Raw genomic sequence first — 20,613 nt, 5'->3', positions numbered from 1 at the left:
GGCGATCAAATCAGGAACCGTCAGGCCACAGGCCGTCACACACACAGCCTCTGCCGGCCCACAGATGCGCAGACACACGGCCTGCTGCCCATCGGCCCGCTCCTCCATCTGCTGTTCCTCTGCTGTCCTGCGCACCTGCCATGTCAGGGCTCAAGGACAACGTGAGGCCAGTGAGGAAGGTATTCTGACACTGCAGGAGAGAGCCCATTGGGGCATGAAAAACAGTGGCTGGGGTGGAGAGGGAAAAATGAACTTGAAAATCAGTCTGGAGAGAGGCGCAACTCCAGACGGGGCTGCAGGAGGTGAGAAAAAGGAGTGGCTGTAGGATCGGGAGGTCACGGTGACCTGAGAAGGGTGGTCCCAGCAGACTAATGGGGGTGGGAGGAAGGCCGCAGGGAGGTGAGGAAGGAGACTCAAAGTGGAGACTGGCCCCTCCAGGGGCCGTGGCTGTGAAGACGGCGAGAGAGAGAGATGGCGGGGCGGCCAGGGCGCCGGGGCGAGACAGGACATTGCAGGCGTACACGCTCCTGTGTGTTTGGCTGGGATGGGCCAAGTAGAGGAGAAGGTGAAGATGAGAGAGAAGGGGACAGAAGTACACAGACACATGTCGGTGCGGGGCAGGAAGCGGTGCGAGTTCACGCCTGCTGCCTCCTATTTCTCAGGGAAGCCAGGGGCCAGGGCCTGCAGGGTGATAAGTGATGGCGGAGAATCTGGGAGAACACTGAGCTGACTGGTGCCTCCACCTGGACACCGGCAGAGTCCGGCGCTGAGTCTGCGGGTCGTGATCTTCTTCCCGCGGTGCCCCCAGAGCCAGGCGCAGGAGCAGTGCCGTGGAAGGCAGCACCACCCGAGGGCGAGGGCCAGGACTGGCAAGGGGACTGAGTGGCGGGGGAGCGGGGAGGGCGTGGACCGGAGGGACAGAGAGTGAAGGTGCCGGAGGAATGGGTCTGGAGCAGTGCGGCTCAGGGTTTCCGAAGGCTAGAAAGAGAGAAGCCAGGAGGGGATTCCTAAGAACAGGAAAACACTGTGGGTGTGGGGCAGGGTCTGGGCTTCTCCAGGAGCATGAAGCCCAGCAAGAGAGTGGGGGCAGGTAGGGGGAACACAGGAGCACGCGAGGCTGTGGGCAGGATGCCGAAGAAGTAGGCCCCAGGGAGATAAAGCCCCAATGCCCACCATCCTGCTGGGTGCCTCTGCCTCCCTTGTCCTCTGACCCCCAGGCCACCGCGTTCCCACACTCACCCACAACGGTGAGGTTGACCTGGGCCTGCCTGCTGCCCAGCTTGTTCTCCACCAGCAGAGTGTAGCAGCCGCAGTGCTCCTGGCGTGCGGCCAGGATGGTGAGCCTGCTGCCGTTCTCACTGTTCTCCACCTTGATGTGCTCGCTCTCCTGGATCTGGGGGCACAGAGTGGGGCAGGCGCTGGAGACTTGGGCCAGGAAAGGAAGAGGCCTCCGACCCCCACTCCCCACCCTCAGGGAGAGCCGCTGGACAAGCTGCATGGGGCTCCATCTTGTCCGGACTCTGGGCTTCCCCTTCAGGCCCCGCCTCTCCTGCATCCAAAGCCAAGTCTCCCTGAGGTGGTCCAGATCCGGGGTGAGCCGGGAGGGTGCCGAGCAGGGTCCGGCAGATGAACCATGTCTGCACTTGCTGCCTCAGACCAGAGCTGAGGAAGGTCCCATATCTCCACGGCTTTGGGAGGGACGGCAGGACAACATGTCTGAGCAGAGCCACCTACAAAGGCCACCCCAGTGTGTTCTGACCTCTTCTGTGCTAATCCTGGAGCCACTAGCCACATGTGGCTACTTAGATTTTAATTAATTAAGTGGAAATAGCCCAAATGTCCATCAACTGATGAACGGATAAACCAACTGTGGCCTATCCAGACAACAGAATATTATTCGGCCATAAGAAGGAATGAACCCCTGATTTATGCCACAACATGGATACGCTAAGTAAAACAAGCCAGATGCAAAAGAATACATACTATATGGTTCCATTTATATGAAATGCCCCAAATAGGCAAATCCATAGAGATAAAAAGTAAGTTAGTGGTTGCCAGGGCCTGAGGGAAAGGGAGGAATGGCTGCTAATGGGTCCAGGGTTTCTTTCTTGGGTGATGGAAATGTTCCAGAATTAGATCATTGTTATGGGTGCACAACTGGTGAATATATTGAAAACCACTGAATCGTACACTCTAAAAGGTCAAATTTCATGTCGTCTGAATGTTATGGTGTACATAACAAAGCTGCTATAATGATTTTTAATTAATTACAATTTAAAAGTCTGTTCCTCAGTTGCACTAGTCACACTTCAAATGCTCAACAGCCACATCTGGTGGTGGCTACCATATTGGATCACGGATACAGAACATATCCGTCACTAGAGAAAGTTCTTTTGTCCCCGGGGGGCACCTGGCCAAATGTCTCTGAAAAGGAAGAGACTGAATCTTCCTTCAGACACCACCAGGCCAGACAGAGCACAGAGCAAGCACCCTTTGGGATGATAAGGCAGGCTTCTCAGCCTCATCTTTTGAGACCAGCCCTCCGTTCCTCTCTGGTACTAGCCTCCCATCTCTGGGCCTTAGGACAATTTGAATGGTTTGGAAATAGAGCACCAGAGAACTCAGAAGAAATCTTCACATCCTCTGCAAAGTTACTGACTCAGTGCCAGCCACTGTCTGGGACCTTTGTCGATCACACAGAAGGGGCACATGCTACCAATATGGGCTCAGTGGAACGGATGGGCTCCCCATGTCTCTTTAAGCTGGTTGTTCAGAAATTCAGACATTTCTTTCATAGGACTATTATTAGAAATTGTATATTTCCGGGCCAGTACGCTAAGGTTCTATTTAACATACAATTTATCTATGCAAATACTTGAGTTCACTTTTATCTCTTCAGCACGTGGTAAGTTAAAGTTGTTACCACAGATAGGGTTCAGTGGGCTAGCCCAGAATCACAGAAGGCTCATGGGGTCTGAGAGGTCCTTCGGGTCACTGGTTTGATTTTCCCGACTCTGAGCAGAATTCTAGACTAAAACATCAAAATCAGGTAGGGGGGGCATGGGTGGTTTCCTTTTTTACCTTCATACTTTTCTGTCACACAAATGGTCTGGAAAGCCGGTATTAATGATAGATTCAGAAGAAAAGGTCATTAAGAACTCAGACGTGGTGGGTGGGGACAGGTGGGGGAGGGGCCCTCCCATGTCTAAGGCCCCCGCTGATCAAGGGATGCTCCCACCCTCACAGCATTTCTCATCCCTTTTGGCCCAGGGGCCGGGAGGATTGTTCTCGGGCCACTCCCCCCCTCACTGACCTGCTTTCGGAACTTCATCCAAGTACAGGTGATGGGCTGGGTGCCTGCCACTTTACCAAACAGTTCTACGGACTCTCCTGCGCGTACCTTCTGGTCCTCGGGAAACTGGATGATCTGGGGGGGCATGACTGGGAGAGGACAAGTAACAAAGTGAGCAATGGGGAGGGAGCCTCAGACAGACTGATCTCACTCAGTGCTGCTGTCCACACTGGTCTGTTCCTCTTTCGCCTTCTTGAGCCTTCAGGGTAACACCGAGGACAGCAGCCGCTGCTCCAGAATGTGTGAACTGATGGGCCTGCTAGGTTTGTTCATGTCTTTATTTTGATTGTTCAGAAATGGCCCACGCAATTTACATGGCACAATCCTCCATGTGTCCATTGCTCTGGAATCTGCATCTTACCCTAAATTTTTGAATCTATCGGATAACTCCTTTATTAACTAAGCAGCACCCTGCCTTTGAACCGTCAGGTAACCCTGGCTGACAGGCTCAATAGGGTTCACGTCCTCACGTCTTTCTGTAGGAAACAGACAAGGCTCTATATGACAAGGACATACAGAACAGAGCATTAAGACAGCATAGAGTGGATCACCTCCTTTAATGGCAGCATGGAGGGCAGAGGGTTAGGGAGAATTTCCCAGAAGGGATGGGAAAGTCACTAGTACTGTATGATGCCATATGACGTTCCTATAGCTAGGGACACTACAGGGGAAGCAGGAGAAAAGACAAGTAGTGAGAGAGGGTAGGGGACCAGGCTGTGCAGCGGCTCTTGGGGAAAATTTGGCCTGAAAAATGCAGAGCTTGACTCTGGGAGGGGCAGTGGTGGTCTCCTGGGACCTGATGCCAGTGCTCAGTCTAGCCGGGCAAAGGAAAAACCCCTCACGGCAGATGACTCTCACCCCCAAATGCTGCTGGTGAAAATTACCTGCCTTCGGAGGTGTCTTGGGGGCGGGTTTCTTTTTCACAGTTGCATCACCTGAAACAAAGATGTTCACAGGTTATTTTCTGTCGATCCTGGCCTTTCACAAAGCTCCTGAATCCTAGGATCCTTGCCCACTGCCCCTGCCCCGGACAGAGCCCTCACTTGAGTGTGTTTTTCAGAAGATCTTGCACTCCCACACAGACAAGCTCATGACTGAATGACTATCAGTTCTCTCCGGGGGGGGGGGGGGGGGAGGGGGCTCTGGAGGGGTCTCCAGAGCCTCCACTGAGATAAAAACTCAAAAATGCTCGAGTCTTCGTTGTCCATTTCACCAAGGATAACTCCACACTCACTAACTCTTCTCTCACCCAAACTTCAGGAAACTCAGAAAGGAAATTATGTCAGACAAACCAGCTAAAATTAGCCTTTGGTGTGGATCCAAGGGTCTCAGGCTTCCTTTGGGTCACAGACTGTGGACTAGCGGTTTTCATTTTTTAGTGTTTGCTGAATGGATTGATGAATGAATGAACAAATGAATGAACTCGCCAAACGGTCTCTTCCATTCCTACTCCATTCCTTCCACTTTCCCCAAGTAACTCAAATAAGAAAAATGACCCAAGCCGACTAATTTCACAGCACAAACCTATTCATTTGGCTAAATAACAACATGATGAATACCAAAGATAGCCTCAGCGATCTTCATGGCTTGTTTTCATCTTTCTTGCGGTCTTTCATCAAAACCTATTTTCCAGGTGGAATGAGAATCTATGCACACACATCTGTATGTGAATGGTTATAACGGCTGTATTTGTGATTGCCAAAAGCTAGAATTTATCCAGTTGTCCCACAACTGGAGAATGGATGAACTGTGGTATAGTTCTACAATGAAATACTACTTATCAAGAAAAAGGAACAAACTTCTACTGATACACAGAACATATTCCTCTTTCTCTAAGAGAAGCCAGACTCAAAAGGCTACAAACTGTATAATTCTATTTCTAAGCCTCGTTCTAGGAAAGGAAAAACTATAGGGAGAGAACAGATTAGTGGGGGGTGGGGACAGGGGTTGACCATTAAGGGGCACAAAAACATGGTTTAAGGTGGGGGAACCATATCTTGATTATGGCAATAGTTATATGACTATATGGAGTTGTCTAGATTCACAGTACTGTGCACTAGAAAGGGTGAACTTTACCGTATAGAAATTATACCTTAATACAAAAAATGGGAAAGACTCACTTAACCAATGAGATCTTCCCTAACCCCTCTGTATCAAATAGCAACCCCCTGGCCCCAGCACTCCTTATCTCCCTTACCCTACTTTGTTATCCTCCCCATGGCACTTAGCACCATATAATGAACTATATATTTACTTGTTTATTTACCTATCTCTAAAGTAAAAGGTTTTTGAGGGCAGGAACATTTTCTTTTTTGTTCACTGCTGTATATTCAGTGTGCTTGGAACACAGGAGGCACTTGGTAACTATTTATTGAAGGGATGAGTGGTGGTAATGTTAGCAATTATTCATCCATAAAGCTTCACCTCTGCAAGACTACAGAGAAGCAGCACCGTGTCCTGGCTTGGATGTTGCTGTGTGCCCACAGGCAAGTCAGCTGACGTGGCGGATTATCAGCTGTGCATCTGTAAAACAGAGAGAGTGCCGCTACCCACTTAAGAGCTGCACAAGGACTGTGTAAGAAGGCGACCTCCAAGATCACAGAGCTGATGACCACCAGGTGTGTGCTGAAGCCCAGGGTGAGGCCTGCTTCCCCCAAATGCACCCTGGCTTGTCACCATTATCGAGCCGTCTGCCCATCTCACAGAAACTTACCAAGGGCCTGCTGTGTGCCAGGCAAATGCCAGACAGCACACACTCCGAATCTGGGAACTGAGAGGAAAACCACACAAATGTAAGAAATCAGAGCTTGTCCTCAAGGGCTTAAATGTCAAGGTATGTGGTCCACAGGAAAAGCTTTTTTTCCCCTTTTGTCATAAGGGACAGGGATGGGACAACTGGCAAAATTTGCATAAGGTCAATAAATTAGATGATAATATTGTATCAGTGTTAATTTCACATTTTGATCACCAAACTGTGGTTTTTATAAGAGACCGTCCTTGTTTTTAGGAATATACACTGAATATTTGAGTGTTGAGGATACCATGTGTGCAACTTACTTTTAAATTACTCAAAAAATTACATGTACGAATATGTACATATGTGCCTATGTGTGTGTGGAGAGGTAAAAGGAAAGAGAAAGGAAAAAAGTGAGAGAGAAAGAATACATGATAAAGCAAACATGGTAAAATGCTGATATTTAGGGAATGAGAGTGAAGGGTATACAAGAATTATTTGTACTATTTTTGTAACTTTAAGTCTGAGATTATTTCAAAATAAAAGTTAACTGGAAAGTTTTGTTTTTAAAGGTTTTAGCCAGGGGGCACCTAACCGGCTCAGTCCAGAGAACACGCGACTCTTGATCTCGGGGTGGTGAGTTCAAGCCCTACGCTGGGCATAGAGCCTACTTAAAAAAAAAAAAAAAAAGTTTTATTCAGCGAACACAATGCAGTTGTTCAAATGAAGGAGAGAGTGCACTGTGGGCTGAGGGGATGGCTAGGCAGGGCTTGATGGTGGGACACAGGACGGGCCTGCAGGCTATGGAACATCTAAACTGGAGACAGGAGAAGGGCCCCATGGTTCAGGATCAGAGACAGTGGCTCGAGCTGAGGGTCAGGGTGATATTTGGTGGAGGCTGTCCAGAGTGCGGGGTTGGGATTAGAGAAGAGTGGTGTGAAGACAGTGTGACAATTCAAAGTAAAGAAAATAAAAAATTCAGTTCCTCGGTCATAGTAGTCAGGTTTCAAGGGCTCGATAGCCACACGTGGCTCATGGCTACCATACTGAGCAGACACAGAACATTGCTGGACTCACAGTGCTGGTCTAGAATCCCAAGTTTGAGAGTAAGGTCTTTGTCCTGAGTGAATAGGGAGTCTGCACGCAAACAGCAGTCGCGCTGGGCTTGAGGACCCCTGGAGGTCTCCCCACCTCCTAGGGGGCAAGGCTATCCAATTCGGAGGCTACTGCCATCCTTTGGGAAGGAAGGGACCAAGGTCCAGCCTTGGTAAAGGCAGCAGAAAAGAAAATATAAATAAGAGACAGAAGAAAGTTAAAACAATTTAGGGGCTGACCAAGAGGGAGGTACAAAGATTCCTAGAGATTTCTGACTTAGATAAATGGGGAAAATCGTAGTGACGGAATACAGAATTTGGGAGTGAAAGATGAGGCATTTGGGTTGGTCCAAGTGAATGTGGTAGATCAAAGAATTGAACCCACCTGTAGGCTAGAAGCCCAAGATCAGAATCCTAGAGGGAGGTTGGTGGAGACTGAAAGTGAAAGACTCCAGAATCAAACATGCAATCATAATGCAAACTGTGAGAATGGGTCAGTTCTTTGGGAGAAAGAATGCAGTGAAAGATGGGAAGGGGCCAGGGTCTGATCCCAGGCAATGCTCACGGTGAGGAGCTGGGATGGAGAGCACTGTGGACCTCCACAGATGGAACTGTCGCAGGACTGTCCCTGCAAGCAAGGGTGGAGAATGGACCCTGGGAAGTGGGCTTCACGTATGACCAGCACTGAGTGATGGGTAAGGTGTGAGACGTCAGGTTCCATGAGACAGCAGGGTCAGAGGTCACTCCAGAGGAGATTCTCAAGGAGGCAGGTAGGGAATCAACTAACCCGACATGAGTTCTGGAATTGAAGGGGCAAGGAGAAACAGGGTGACAGAAGAGGAAATGTCAAGCAAGGTTTCTTCCCAGGTGAGAGAGGAGTACAGGTTTGAAAGCAGAAGGCTGGGGCTCAGTGGAGAGGGAGGGCCCCGAGATGGAACAGCATGGGAAAGTCAAACCCCTTGGAAGCGGGTACCAGATGGGCTCGAACAGCCACGACAGGCTGAGCCGCGAAGCCCCTCCCTTCTTCATCTAGGGCTGCTGGGAAGGGAGAGGCCCTCCAGGGAAGATGAAGGGCTGCTCCGGAGCCAGGATCTGACCTCCCATGGAGAGCGAGAGCCATCTGTGAGACGAGCTGTGTGGAACTGCTGTTACGGGCTGAGCGGCAGCCCCCAACACTTATATGTTGAAACTCTAGCCTCCTAGTACCTCAGAATATGACCATATTTGGAGATCGGGGCTTTAAAGAGGTGATTAAGTTATGGTGAAGCCATGGAGTGGGGGTCCTAATCCAAACGGACCGGTGTCCTTCTAAGAGAAAATGTGCACACACAGAGACACCAGGGGCACACGTGCAGAGAAAAGGCCACGTGAGGACACAGGGAGAAAGCGCCCATCTGCAAGCCAAGGAGAGAGGCCTCCGAAGAAACCAAGTCTGCCAACCTGCTGCACTTGGACCTCAGCCCCCAGAACAGAGAGACCATACACTGCTGCTGGGCAAGCCGGCCGGTCTGTGGCACTTTGTTGTGGCAGCCGCAGGGACACACACAGCCGTGGCCGGGCTCTGGAGTCTGGGAAGGAGCGCCACAGGCCCTGGAATGGCAGGCCGAGAGAGAACAGGGAGGACGACGGCAGCACACCACGAAATCACATGAGCCCAAAGTCCGTGTCTACGCCTCCCGACAGTCCTGATAAACCTATGTGGCTAGAGCTGGAGCCCGAACTAGGCTCTACCCGCGTCACCGTTACATGGATGGAAGGCCAAAGTTGGCTGTCTGCCCCATACCTCTGCCTCTCCTGCTGTCTGCATTGGTTAGCATGTGAAGCTGGTTTGGTTCCTCTTAGTAAACACGATTTTAAATGTTAATGAAGTTCTGTAGCCTCTGCCATACATATTTTGTACAGGCATCTGCTGAAATCCGTTAATTGTGTCCAGCGCTTGGAAGAACGTACTGCATGGGTCAGCGAGCAGAATCCCCTGATTCTAAAACCTGGTTTCTCACAGAGAGCTGGACTCAGGGCATGCAGTGTCTAACCCATGATCTCATTGTCCTTTTTCCCATTGGGGTCTTTGCCCAACCAAACACCAGCAGGGCACCTCACACTGTTTCCAGGTCATGAAAAAGGAGATAGATTCCTAGGTGATTCGTCAGGCTCCTAAAACCAGATGTGGCCAAGGTAGAAAGAGGACCTGAGCCCCCTGACGCCATGTGTGGGGCTGCTTTCTCCCTGTTGCGTCTACTCCAGCTCACTTCCCAAATCCAGGCCCTCGAGACTCTTCTCTGTCCCCTTGCAGGAAGGCAGTGGGCATGGGCTCTGGAGCTGGGCTTGGGTTTAGATACTGCCCTGTTGCTCCCTGAGCTGTGTGACGTAAAGCATGTCACTTAGCCTCTCGGAGCTTTAGTTCCCTCACTCACAAAATGTGAAGGGGAGAAGGAATATTTGTTGAAAAGCATTAAGCTATGTCGTAAAGAAGGTATAGTACAGACTGCATGCTCTAATACCAGCCCCCTACTCCCCCCAGTCACCCCTCTTCCCCAGATGGATTCCCAGGGGACTTCTCTGTTCATTCCTTCACCTATTCGTAAGCCACGCTGTGTCAGCTGAGCTCTGTACCTACAAGATAGCATTCCTGCTGCTCCTGGAGCTCCTTCTCCCAGTGCAAGTCCTCAGTCCAGGTAACACTCTTGCTGGTCCAGATGCTTAAACTCTCAGCTCTCCTTGGGTTACTAACTAGTTTCCTCTCCTCTGCATTCACCTGTCTTATTATTTTATTATTAATGTCAGCCCTGTGTCTCTCATTCCCTTCTCCAACACCTTACACTTTTGCACCAGCCATTGTGGGAGAGGAATATCCTAGAAGGAAAACAAAATCCAACCATCTTTGCAAATCCCATGGCAGCTATCGGCCACATGGTCAGGCTAGCAGCTAACATCCTCCCACTGCCTGCCCCTTGTTCCTTCCCTCTGAGGAGGAGCTCAGTCCCCTCTCACAGCTGGTCAGTCCCAGGCAGCAACCCCTCCTGGCCTAGCACTGCTCCCCAAATGCTGATGCCCTTGGGGTACTTTGCTCACTGCTGCTCTCAGAGATCCCCTTTTTATCCCTCTCTGTGCTGGCCTCATTTTACCTGGAGCCAAGACCTCTCTCCTCACCTCACCTATACATCCCACTACCTGACCGTCCCCTCCCTTGCAAGCCCAACATGTCCAAAAGCAAATCCAGGATCTTTTCCCCAAACTTGCTGCTTGCCCTTCCCAAGGCCCCTCCCTTCTATCTCCTGTCACTAACATCGGTCAATTCCATCCACTAAATACCTCCTTGGTCTGCCACTTTCCACATCCCCACTGTCACTATTCTAGTTCCAACCTCTTTGGCCTCTGGGCCCCTGGCCCTGCTCTAATACAGCCATCATTCTGAGGCCATCGGTTCATTGTTTAAACCTCTCCAATGCCAGCCACTGCCCCTGAGGATCGAGTCCAACTCATCTCACAAGGACCTTCAAGATTCGTCCCCAGCTCTCATCCCATCTTCTTTCTTATTCTTCCCTCTTGGGGAACATGGTCACCCAGGCCCTCGATGCTCAATGTCTGTGGTTTTCCAAATTGAGTGTGCATTAGGAGCAGCTGGGAAATTTGCTAGAAACACAGTTCCTGGCTGTCTGGGGCATGCTGCTGCTGCTGGGCCGTGCCTTACCCTCAATCCCCCACACCCAATGCCTTTCTGTTTCTGTAGTTCCAGACTTTTGCCTTCAGCTCTTTGCCAACTCTGGTACCTTCTTCCAGCAGCCCCCAGCTCACGCATCACTACTGCCAGGCTGGGCTCGATGCCCCTTCGAGGGCGTATGTCAGCACTCATCAGAGGCATCACAACTGCAGAAGCCCACGGCCAACATGCATACAGCACAGCAAGCTTCCTGGGGACAGGAACAGGGCCAATTTTGTTCACCTTTTGTACCGCCAGTGCCTAGCATGGCTCCTGGCACATGCTTGGAAAGCTATTAAAGGAAGGAGTGGAGCCCCTGGGGATCTCTGTTAACCTGGGAGTTCCCTAGAACACTCCACCCCAGTCCTACAACCCTGATCCTGGGAGATAAAGCCTTGGAGCTTGAGTCCCTGTGCAACGTCCCATGAAAAGAAGCTGCCTCCTTGCTCTGTCACCAACTAGATCAAAGCTGCTGGGTGCTGAGCCTTCCACTCTAAAGATGAGACTGAGGCTGGAAGAGGTGAAGCAGCCCAGTGAAAACATCATGAATCAAAGCCTGAGCTTGGAGGCCTGCTGGGAAACTGGGGGGCAAGGCTGGGGAGGCGGGTCTCCTGACTATCTGAGCAACCCATAGATTGCTTCTGCCCTGGCCTGCCCAAGCCCTAATTGACTCCTGGCCTGGTGAGCCTTCCTTCTGCCCCAGCGTGGGGGAGGAGGTCAACGTCCACAGAAGTTTCCAGACTCCTCAGTCTGAAGGCACAGGAGTACCTCTGCCATGAATCAGCAGGGCAGAAGACCTGGGCAAGCACCTGGGATATATTTACAGAGCCTGAAGGGGGGTCTCCCAGTGTCAAAAGGGTCTGAGACGATGGAAAGCAAAGGAGAATTAGGGAGGTGGCACCAACAGCCTTGGGTATACGGAGGTCCCTGGATGTCTGCTTCTCTGGGGACATTTCCCTTTTTAGGTAGTTAACTAAAAATAGACATCAAACCCTTCGCAATTCCCAAAATCAGCATTAACTTTCTACCACAGGCTTCTGAAGGTGACTCAGGCTGGGTGAAGTGTGGAGGGCGCACTCACACACAGGGCTGTGTTGGGGAAGGAGGGTGGCTGTGGGGACCCGAGGAGGGAAGGCCGAATCCCACTGCCCCGCACTCGGGCAGACACAGGCGCTGAGACAACCCCCAACACTTCCCCACCGCTGGCACATGCCGGCTCCTTCCAGGATGTCCTTATAGACAGACCGTCTATGGAGGATTACTGGTCATTTCCCCAGAATTAACATCCCTGGGGAAATCTCCCAAACACATCCCCTCATAGCAAAGGCTGTCACATAAGAAAATTCCAGAGGAATGCTGCTCTTCTTGTTATTGCAAACACTCACCCCCCAGCCCCCAGGACACAGAACGCCAGGATGGTTGTGCAAGAGGCACCCGGCGCAGCCAGGACAGCAGCGCCAGCGTCCTCCCTGGGGAGGACCCATCCTCCCACTTCATGGGATCATGGGAGACGGGGGAAGACTGGGAAAGGAGCTGGTGGGGGGGGGATAGTCACAGGGTCACATGCATGGCAGGGTGGGGGGTGATGTTAGGCACTATCCCTCCTCACGGAGCAATACCTTGGTAGAGAGACCCTGGCAGCTGGTGCCAGCTTTCAAAGGCCTTTGTGGAAATACCCCAGTTTTTCTTCCAGAATCCCAGTGTCAGGCAACTCCTGATGCCAAATCTCAACCTGTCTAGCATTTCCTTCCTTTGAATCCTATCGTGACTTAACATTCCCCATGACTTCAAGGGAACATTTAAAAGCAAGATGTGATACTGAGGGAATCTTTCAGGAAAACTGCACATTACTTCAGACATCCAAAGATGCTTTCAAGTTGACCTGACTTTTGGTTTCAGAGAGACACATACAGGAGGCCAAGGAAAAGGTATCTAAAAGCATCATCTGGGATGATTCATTGTGGTCACTGCAGCCAAAGTGACCAAGGTCAGGCCAGTGCCAGGCACGGAATACAAAGGGGTGTTCTGTCTGCATCATCCCCAAATCCCAGCAGTGCAGAAGAGGCAGGGACACTTAAAGCATGGCAACTCATGAATCTCTCTGAAAAATCAAATGCTTATTATATCCCTACCTCAGGCTAGGCATGGACATTTCAGAAATGAACAGGCCCTAGCGTCTGTCCTCAAGTTATAAAAGTGCCCTATGCTCATTCATCTCTTTTCTGAAAGACCATCAGCTCTACAGACTGACAGGAGGAATCCCTGAGTGCTGAGTCTGTTACCACCTGGCACTGCGTCATCTATGTTCTCTGAAACCAGCTCTGAAGCCCCATCAATGCCTCCCTCACACAAAACTCCATGCGGGTCCCCTCCAGCTGGTATACCTGAGACCTGGACCTTCTGCTTAAAGCCTCCTTCCCATCAGGATATTTCCGCTACTGGGTAACACAAGCCATGCTTGCTGTAGCTTCAACCCATCGCATATTGGCTGATATGAAGGGGAGTTAGCTGACCTCACCTGAACTGTGTCACTCAAAAAAAAAAAAAAAGCAAGCAAAAAAAAAAAGCATTTCACTGAATGGACTGATGTCAGAGCTGGAAAAGCTTGGGCTCAGTTCAGTTGGAGATAGTCCCCATCTGACAGGCCCAGAGACAAATGGCTTTGACCAAAGCCACATGTTCAGAGGCAGAACCAAGACTTTTGTCCCTTGTTTTCTAGCCTGGTGGCTTTTCTGGCTATGTCTTGTGCCTGAGCACTGCCCCAAAACCAGGCACAGTAATGGGGCATCTGGAGGACCAGTGAGGATGCTGCCACCTCCCCGTGCCTACGCAACGCCAGCAGAGTCTCGGATGCTTCTCCCCTGGGCCTGTGCACTTCTTTCTTGTTCTTTCTACAAAGGTAGGGGACAACAACTCCAGACTGGAGGAGTGGATAGAGTGATCCAGGAGTGCTGACAGTAAATTCCCGTTGAAGGGTGAAAAGTAGCATTAAAAGGGTATCAGGACAACTGACAAAAACTGAATTGACCGTGCATTGAATAGGAGTATGGGTTTAATGTTAAATGTCCTGATTTTAATAACTGCATTATGGTTATGTTCTTAGGAGATACACAATGCCGTATCTGGAGGTCAAGGGCATGATGTCTCTAATTTATCCATAAATGGTATATGTGCATCTAATCTACATGATGCATGGTGAATATATATGAATATACACATAGTGGACCTATCTCTGTATGAATATCTGATGAATGGTGAATAAATTTATATGAATACATACATAGTAATGCTAGGATAATGGAACAAAATGTAAATAATTGGTGGACCTAAGTAATGGGTATGTAAGAGTTCCTTGCACTATTCCTGAACTTTTCTGTAAATTTGAAATTATATCAAAATTAAGTCATAAAAAAAATTCCTCTTGGGAGGCTTGCGACAAACTCCCTGACAGGTCTGAGGATCCCGGCAAGCATGGCAGGGGTCGCCCTCCTCGTCCCCTCAGCTCCCATGGCAGCAGACCCCTGCCCCTCACGGGCTGGGGGGAAGAACTGCCCAGGCATGTGTAGACAGCACAAAGTATGCCTCTGAGACCGGCAGGGCACGGGTGCTGCAACAGGAACGTGGATGAGGGTAGGGCTCACACTTCCAGATCTTACCAGCCATCAGACCTAGGCAGGACAGTTTAGTTCTCTAAGGCTCAATTTTGCTCATGTGTAAAATGGGCACAACTACTTATAGCGCAGCTGAGTGAGACCTGCCTGAAGTGACAGAGCCCAAGCACCTGACATGATGCCTGCTGCATGGGGCTGGGAAGGCGCTAAGGGAGCACCTGAGTCGGTGGGGGGAGGGGAGCTTACAACATTCCTTCTGGCATCTGTGTAGTTTCTCCCTCCAGCATTCCAGCAATGTTACCATTCCACTTCAACCACACCACCTGTCCCTCTCCTTCCGAACCCAGCCCAGAGTTCCCCTCATCCCAAATCACTGCAAACTGCCACTGGACTGGACTTGTGACTTGGTGTCTGGCACTCTAGCTTGTACTTCTGTCTGTTTCCACCCATCCTGCTGCCTCGGGTGGCCGATGGACTTGGCTTTCCCCTCACGGTCCTCAGCAGGACTCCTAGGGGCTCCCAGGCCACTGCATGGACATGTGCCATCTACCCTCACACCTGACAGCTCGCGCACAGGACTGAGCAACACAGCTGAGGGTGGGGAGGTCATGTGGGGAGGGATCTGGCTATGATCTGTTTGACAAGAAAAACACTTGGCCTTCCCTCAGTTACTGGCAGGAGAGATGGATTTCCTAGTTAGACTAGGTACTTCCCAGCCGTTGAGAAAAATGAACACACATAGACAGCCGGGGCACTGGGGGACAAGAGAATCTGGGCTTCCTCATGGGATCAGAGACGTCTGGGACGGGGCACGGCTCTGCCAAGAGAGGAAGGCAAGCTGCAGAGATGTCCGCAATGCAGATGTATTTACATCTGTATATGTAAATGCTCGGAAAAAACCATTGTGAATGTAATTGAGGAGGTGAGTAGAACTGGGGGTAGATGAAAGAGGGCTTTCATGTTGTACTTGGAACATCTCTATACTTTTTAGCATGTTTAAAGAAGAACGCGTGCATATTTAATGTATGTAATTAATAAATACCACAAATTAACCCAAAAACTGAGAACAGAATTGGAGGTACAGGTCTAAAAGACACCTCCTTGATTTCCTATCTCTGAGTAGCTGTCTTCTCAGGAGCCTTCGGGAAGGAAGTTCCATGGTATTCTAGAAGCATCCAGAGAACTCGACAGGTTTCTGAGCACAGGTGTGTAAGCAGGCGGAGGGGCCACCAGAACCACCCTGCTAAAGCTCTCAGTGGCCAGGGGGTGATGGGTGGGGTGATGAGAGGCCGGGCAGACGGACCATTCAAGGTGGTCATTACTGTACATGGAGACACATTTTTCCATTCCTTCGGGAGGTAAGATGCCTGTCCTGACTTAACTGCAACACAAAGGCTAGAGGAAAATTCCCCTTCCACAGACAAGCAGTGTCTGCTGGCGTTAATCCAGTCACGAATGTGTTTCTTTGCTACGGAAAGGAAGACAAACACTTTCCACCAGTCCTGCCCCATCCCCTGAGCAGTGCCACTGACTGAGCCCCACTCCCCACTCCCTCTAGAAGGGTCAGAACCTTGTCTTCCAGCTCTGCTTCCAGCATCTTGCTCCCTCCCTAAAGAGCAGAGATTGTGGGCTGGTGCCAGAGATAGCCTGAGGACCGGGCATGACGGGCCCCAAGGCAGTGCCACACTTAACAGAGGCAGTAAAGGAGATGCCCTCTGCTTCACAAGCCCAACAGTGCAGGCCCGCCGTGCTTCCGGCCTGACTGACCACACCCACACGCCAGAATGGCCCAGGAACTGGAACACATTCTGAAGCCTGGATCCTACCCCAGAGATTCTGATTTAACTGAGCTGGGGTGCCCCAGCAGCAGCGGTTTCAAAAGCTCCCCGGGGTAGAGCCCCCATCCTGGAATTGGAGGATGACAACCTGATTGCTTCCCCACAGCCTTCCTTCATCCAGCACAAAGGCCCAACTCTCGGGGCTGCTCCCCGTCTCCAGCCCGTTTTCTCCTTTCAGCTCTCCCCTTGACCCGACACCTCACTCCCCTAGGATCTGCCTCGAATGGATGTGCCGGAGCTGAGGACAGGAGGCTGCCTGATGACATGTGCCATCTACTCCATGCGCTCCCACTGCTGTGCCCAGGAGAAGGGAAGGACGGGTTCAGACCCCTAAGTCACAAGCACCGGGGGCTCTTCTAAGATCCCATTTTCTCGTAACGAATAGAGCAAGGCCCAAGTAATCCTCTTGGAAAAGAAAATCACCAACCCATTCTTACTAGCTTTTTCTTACAATTATTTATGCATTTCCAGCAACTTATTAAATGTCCACTCCTGACCATCTGAGCTCCCCACTTTGGTTAAATATCCATTAGACATTATAGGTTCCAGTTTGGCTACCCCACATACTGAAGGCTGAGCACCCCCTGACAGCTGGCTGGTGCGTGCTCAAGGAACCCAAGCTCATCGTTAGGAAGGTAAATATGTAGCTTTGAAAAGAAGAGAATAAAACTAAGTCACAGAACTCTGCCTTGTTAACAGAGAAAGAGACTCAGCCTTTGAATTAATGAAGCTCAATCACTTTGCCCTATTAGTATAGGTAATTAAGAGATTGTCTTTTTTTTTTTTTTTAAACAGAGTGTGTGTGGGATGCTTAAGCCACTCCATACCCTCTATTAAAACTGGGGTTTCGAAGCAGAGTCTTAATAAAATGAGACCAATAATTAATCAGTAGGGGAAGCCAGGGCCTCACTATGACTTTTGTGGCCTCTGCGGACCTTTGCCTTCATGAACCCCTTCCTCCACTTAAAAAAGAAGAAAAAAATTGATATATATGTGTGTGTATATATATATATATATATACGTATGTACACACACACAAATTATATTTTAGAACTGCACTGGTATAAATATATTAATGCTACGAATTAAAACATTTTTCTTTGACCTAAAAGTTTATTTTTTCTTCTAATTCTAGAAGAGACTGTGATATTTTTGTGGACCCTGGGTGCTGTGCTTCATAGATCAGTGGGCCCTCGTCCTCCAGGTGAGACCCAGGAAGAGGGACACAGTCCTGTAGAATCACTGGAGAAGCTCCTTCCCTGATTCTAGGTTATTTGATTCTAGGAGCCTCCATAAGGTCCTGTCATGAGCAAGGAACGGCATCCAGGAACACCCCGCAGCAGCCCTCAGGGCACTTATAGTGGTGGAGGGGAGTGAGCCCCAGACACATCACCAGACACGGGGCAGGAGAGAGGGCAGCAGGGCGCTGCTGAGTGCTCTGGGAGTGCGCAGGAGGGAAGGGTTACTTTGAAAGTAATGAGGTGGCTGCTCGGGGGGAGTCTGTCCCACAAAAGACACGTCTCACGTACAGAGGTGCTCCCAGAGCTGAGGCACAATGGAAGGGACACGGGACTTCTAGGGCACACTGAGGAGCCCGGTCTGGCTTGAGTATAAGACAGGAGTGAGGAGCTGGGGGCGGAAAGAAAGGCCGGGCCTGTGTCCGAATGTGCGTGCACAAGTGTGGCAGGTGTGCCGGGGTGGCGACGTGTGTGAGGCTCACTTGTAGGGACTGCAGCCAGGAGTGGTAAGGTCAGAGCCACAGCCTGGAAAGGTCTACCCGGCAGGAAAGACTCACCTGGGAGGACTCGGGAGAAGGAGTCTGGTAAGAAGTACTGAGGGCCTGAGGGAGGTGGCGAGTGGACGCGGATGTGCGGAGGCTGGGAGAGGTGGGCAGGGCCGAACGGCCGCTGGCCCGGGCACCGGCACTTCACGGGGCTCGCCGGGGTGCAGCCAAGGAGGCTGGGGCTCTGACGCTGGCCCTCAGTGCTGGGGTTGTCTAGAAGAGCTGAGCAAGTACTTACTCTCCGTTCCTAGCACGGGGGGAAGAGAGCTCTTGGGCCTCCGGGCTCTCATCTCCGGGGCCTTGGCATTCTCCTTGGTGGCAGCATCTGGAACAGAACAGGTAACCACAAACATGAGCTGGCTGCTGCCCAAGGAAATGAGCCGAGGAGGCATCTCAATAAAAAATCCCCCCTGACCAAAATTAGAACCCCCCCGCCCCGCTCTCCATTCCACTCTGGGGGCCCTCCGTGCCTGCTGGGCAGACGGCGCCTGCCACTGGGCACCTTCCTCCACAGAAGCGCCAAAGAAGGAGCGTCCACTCCGCTGCACCTCATAAATCAGGGGGAGAGAGCACAGTCACCGCGGCAAGATGGATGGACAGGCTATCCTGGGAGCTAGGGAACACGTTCCCCTCTACGGCAGGCACGTGCCACCACAAGTCACATCACCGGCAGGGCTGGAGGAGAGTTGGCGCCCTCTGCTTACCTCTCTCCCCTCTTTTCCCTTCCCTGGGCCTTCACTCAGCAGGGCTAACCACTCTGCACTTCCCAAAGCCGCTCTGTAGAGAGAGGTCTCTCATGCAGAAGGAGGGCACAGGGCCCATGCCGTTGGCTCATGGCCTGGAAGGGGCCTGCCCCTTCTACACATGGCCACTGACAGAGCTCCAGAGCCGACGAAAGCCTCGGAGCGGGCAGCCGGCATGCCTCCCCCGGCCCCTGGACGGAGCCTTGGACCCATTATGGGAGCTTCTGCACCCCTCCTCAAAGTAGGCCCCATGAAACCCTGCACAGCCTCTGGGTAGACCTGAAATGGGACATGGGCGAGTGTACAATTCCTCAGTCCTCTCCCCCACATTCCCTCTTCCACGTTAATGACGAGTGTGGACAAGGCCAGGGGAAACTCCCCTGTTGGGGCAGAAGAATAACATTGCGCTGGGCTGGGCTGGGCATAAAAGGCCTTACTGGGCCCTGAGGAGACTGGACTTCAGGATGTTTCAGGGAAACCACCCAGGAACTTGGATAAGAAGCATCTGCTTAAACAGCTATCACTATGCTCCAGCATTTTCCCCAGGAACATTTTCCCCACAAGGAGCTCTCTTCAGGGATGTGCTGGGAGGGAGCCTCCCCCTCAGAGCCCCTTCCTGCCATTCCCTTTCCTGCTGCTGAAGAGAGGAAGCTCAGAGGGAGGAAGGAGGGGGCTGGGACTTTCTCGGGCTGCATTCCTGTGGCTTGGCTGGGGAGGAAGGGCCATCTTGCTATCCTGCCTCCTAGATGGGGCAGTCCTAGCTGCTAACACGTGCCCTCTCCCAGGCTGGCTCCTGGGGCTTTGTGGGGTGGACACAGGTTGCACAGAACTAGGGCCTGGGGATGAACCCTTTCCCAGCACATGGACTCCCGATGCTCCATCTGGACGCACTGTTCCTTCTAGATGGCATTTGCGGCTCTTCTCTGCTTCCGAAGGTGAATCTGCCCATGAAAATCCCCCCACAAAGAGTCAAGCTTCCTTCCCAACTGAAAGCCTGCCCACTCTCGGTTATAGCTGGGAAATCCAGGGACAGAGGCCTGGTGCAGGCACCGTCCAGGCTCACCAGCAGCCCCAGGCACATGGGCCTCCAGGGCTGTGGGGGCAATCTCCTACGGAAGTCAGCCAAAAGCGGTACCCATGTCACTACAGAAATGGTGATGTGTAGTCCTCAGGAAGAGCTCCCTAGCAGCGTATGACAGGGAATGGTCCTGAGGGAACACAGTTGGAAGAAGTCCTTTTAAGCAGCACTTGACAACCTGGCCCCCTTCCCTGCCTCCACTCCTCACTGTCCTTCTGTTAGAGCAAAAGGAACCCCAGACGGTGAGTCAGGGGTCCTGCCTTCCGTAGCTGACTCTGCCTGCGTCCGGTCTCTTCAGCGGGCCGCACATACACCAGGTTCCATGTGCATATGGATGGAGGAGCAGAAAGTCCCGCGGGGAGGGGATGATTTCACTTCCTCACGCTGGGTGTTTTCCCCAGGCCTAACGGCCATTCTCAGCTACAGAAAAATCCTCAGTACATGTTTGTCAACCTCTGTGGCTCTCATATGGGCTGCCCATTAGCAGCACCTGGACCTAGGTACCTCACTGCCCAGATCCTGGTTTAATTGGTCTAGTTAGGGGCCTGGGTATCAATAAGATCTAGAAGTTCCACAGATGGATTCAATCTGTCACTCCTCGTCTCTCTCCTCAGGCTGTGTGTGTGTACATATGTGTATATATGTGCGTACACGTGTGTGTATGTGCCTGTGTGTCTAGA

The 20,613-nt window shown here is 51.4% G+C and overlaps 1 protein-coding gene across 3 annotated transcripts in view; it reads right to left on the bottom strand.

Annotated features, from left to right (window-relative positions):
- Window positions 1–20,613, bottom strand: part of MYLK (myosin light chain kinase) — a 199,906-nt gene that overhangs the window by 44,750 nt on the left and 134,543 nt on the right. For all 3 annotated transcript variants that reach the window (XM_045812534.2, XM_045812532.2, XM_045812533.2), the window contains exons 18-21: window positions 18,351–18,437; window positions 4,237–4,287; window positions 3,314–3,441; window positions 1,240–1,393 (exon numbers count right to left, since the gene is read on the bottom strand). In XM_045812534.2, coding sequence (XP_045668490.2) covers window positions 1,240–1,393; window positions 3,314–3,441; window positions 4,237–4,287; window positions 18,351–18,437 — 420 coding nt within the window. The remainder of the gene's footprint in view (window positions 1–1,239; window positions 1,394–3,313; window positions 3,442–4,236; window positions 4,288–18,350; window positions 18,438–20,613) is intronic.

The sequence above is a fragment of the Ursus americanus genome, chromosome 4 (assembly GCF_024610735.1).
Source record: "Ursus americanus isolate L20-20 chromosome 4, mUrsAme1.1.p, whole genome shotgun sequence".
Taxonomy (NCBI): domain Eukaryota; kingdom Metazoa; phylum Chordata; class Mammalia; order Carnivora; family Ursidae; genus Ursus; species Ursus americanus.
This window is presented reverse-complemented; position numbering and strand designations above follow the sequence as displayed.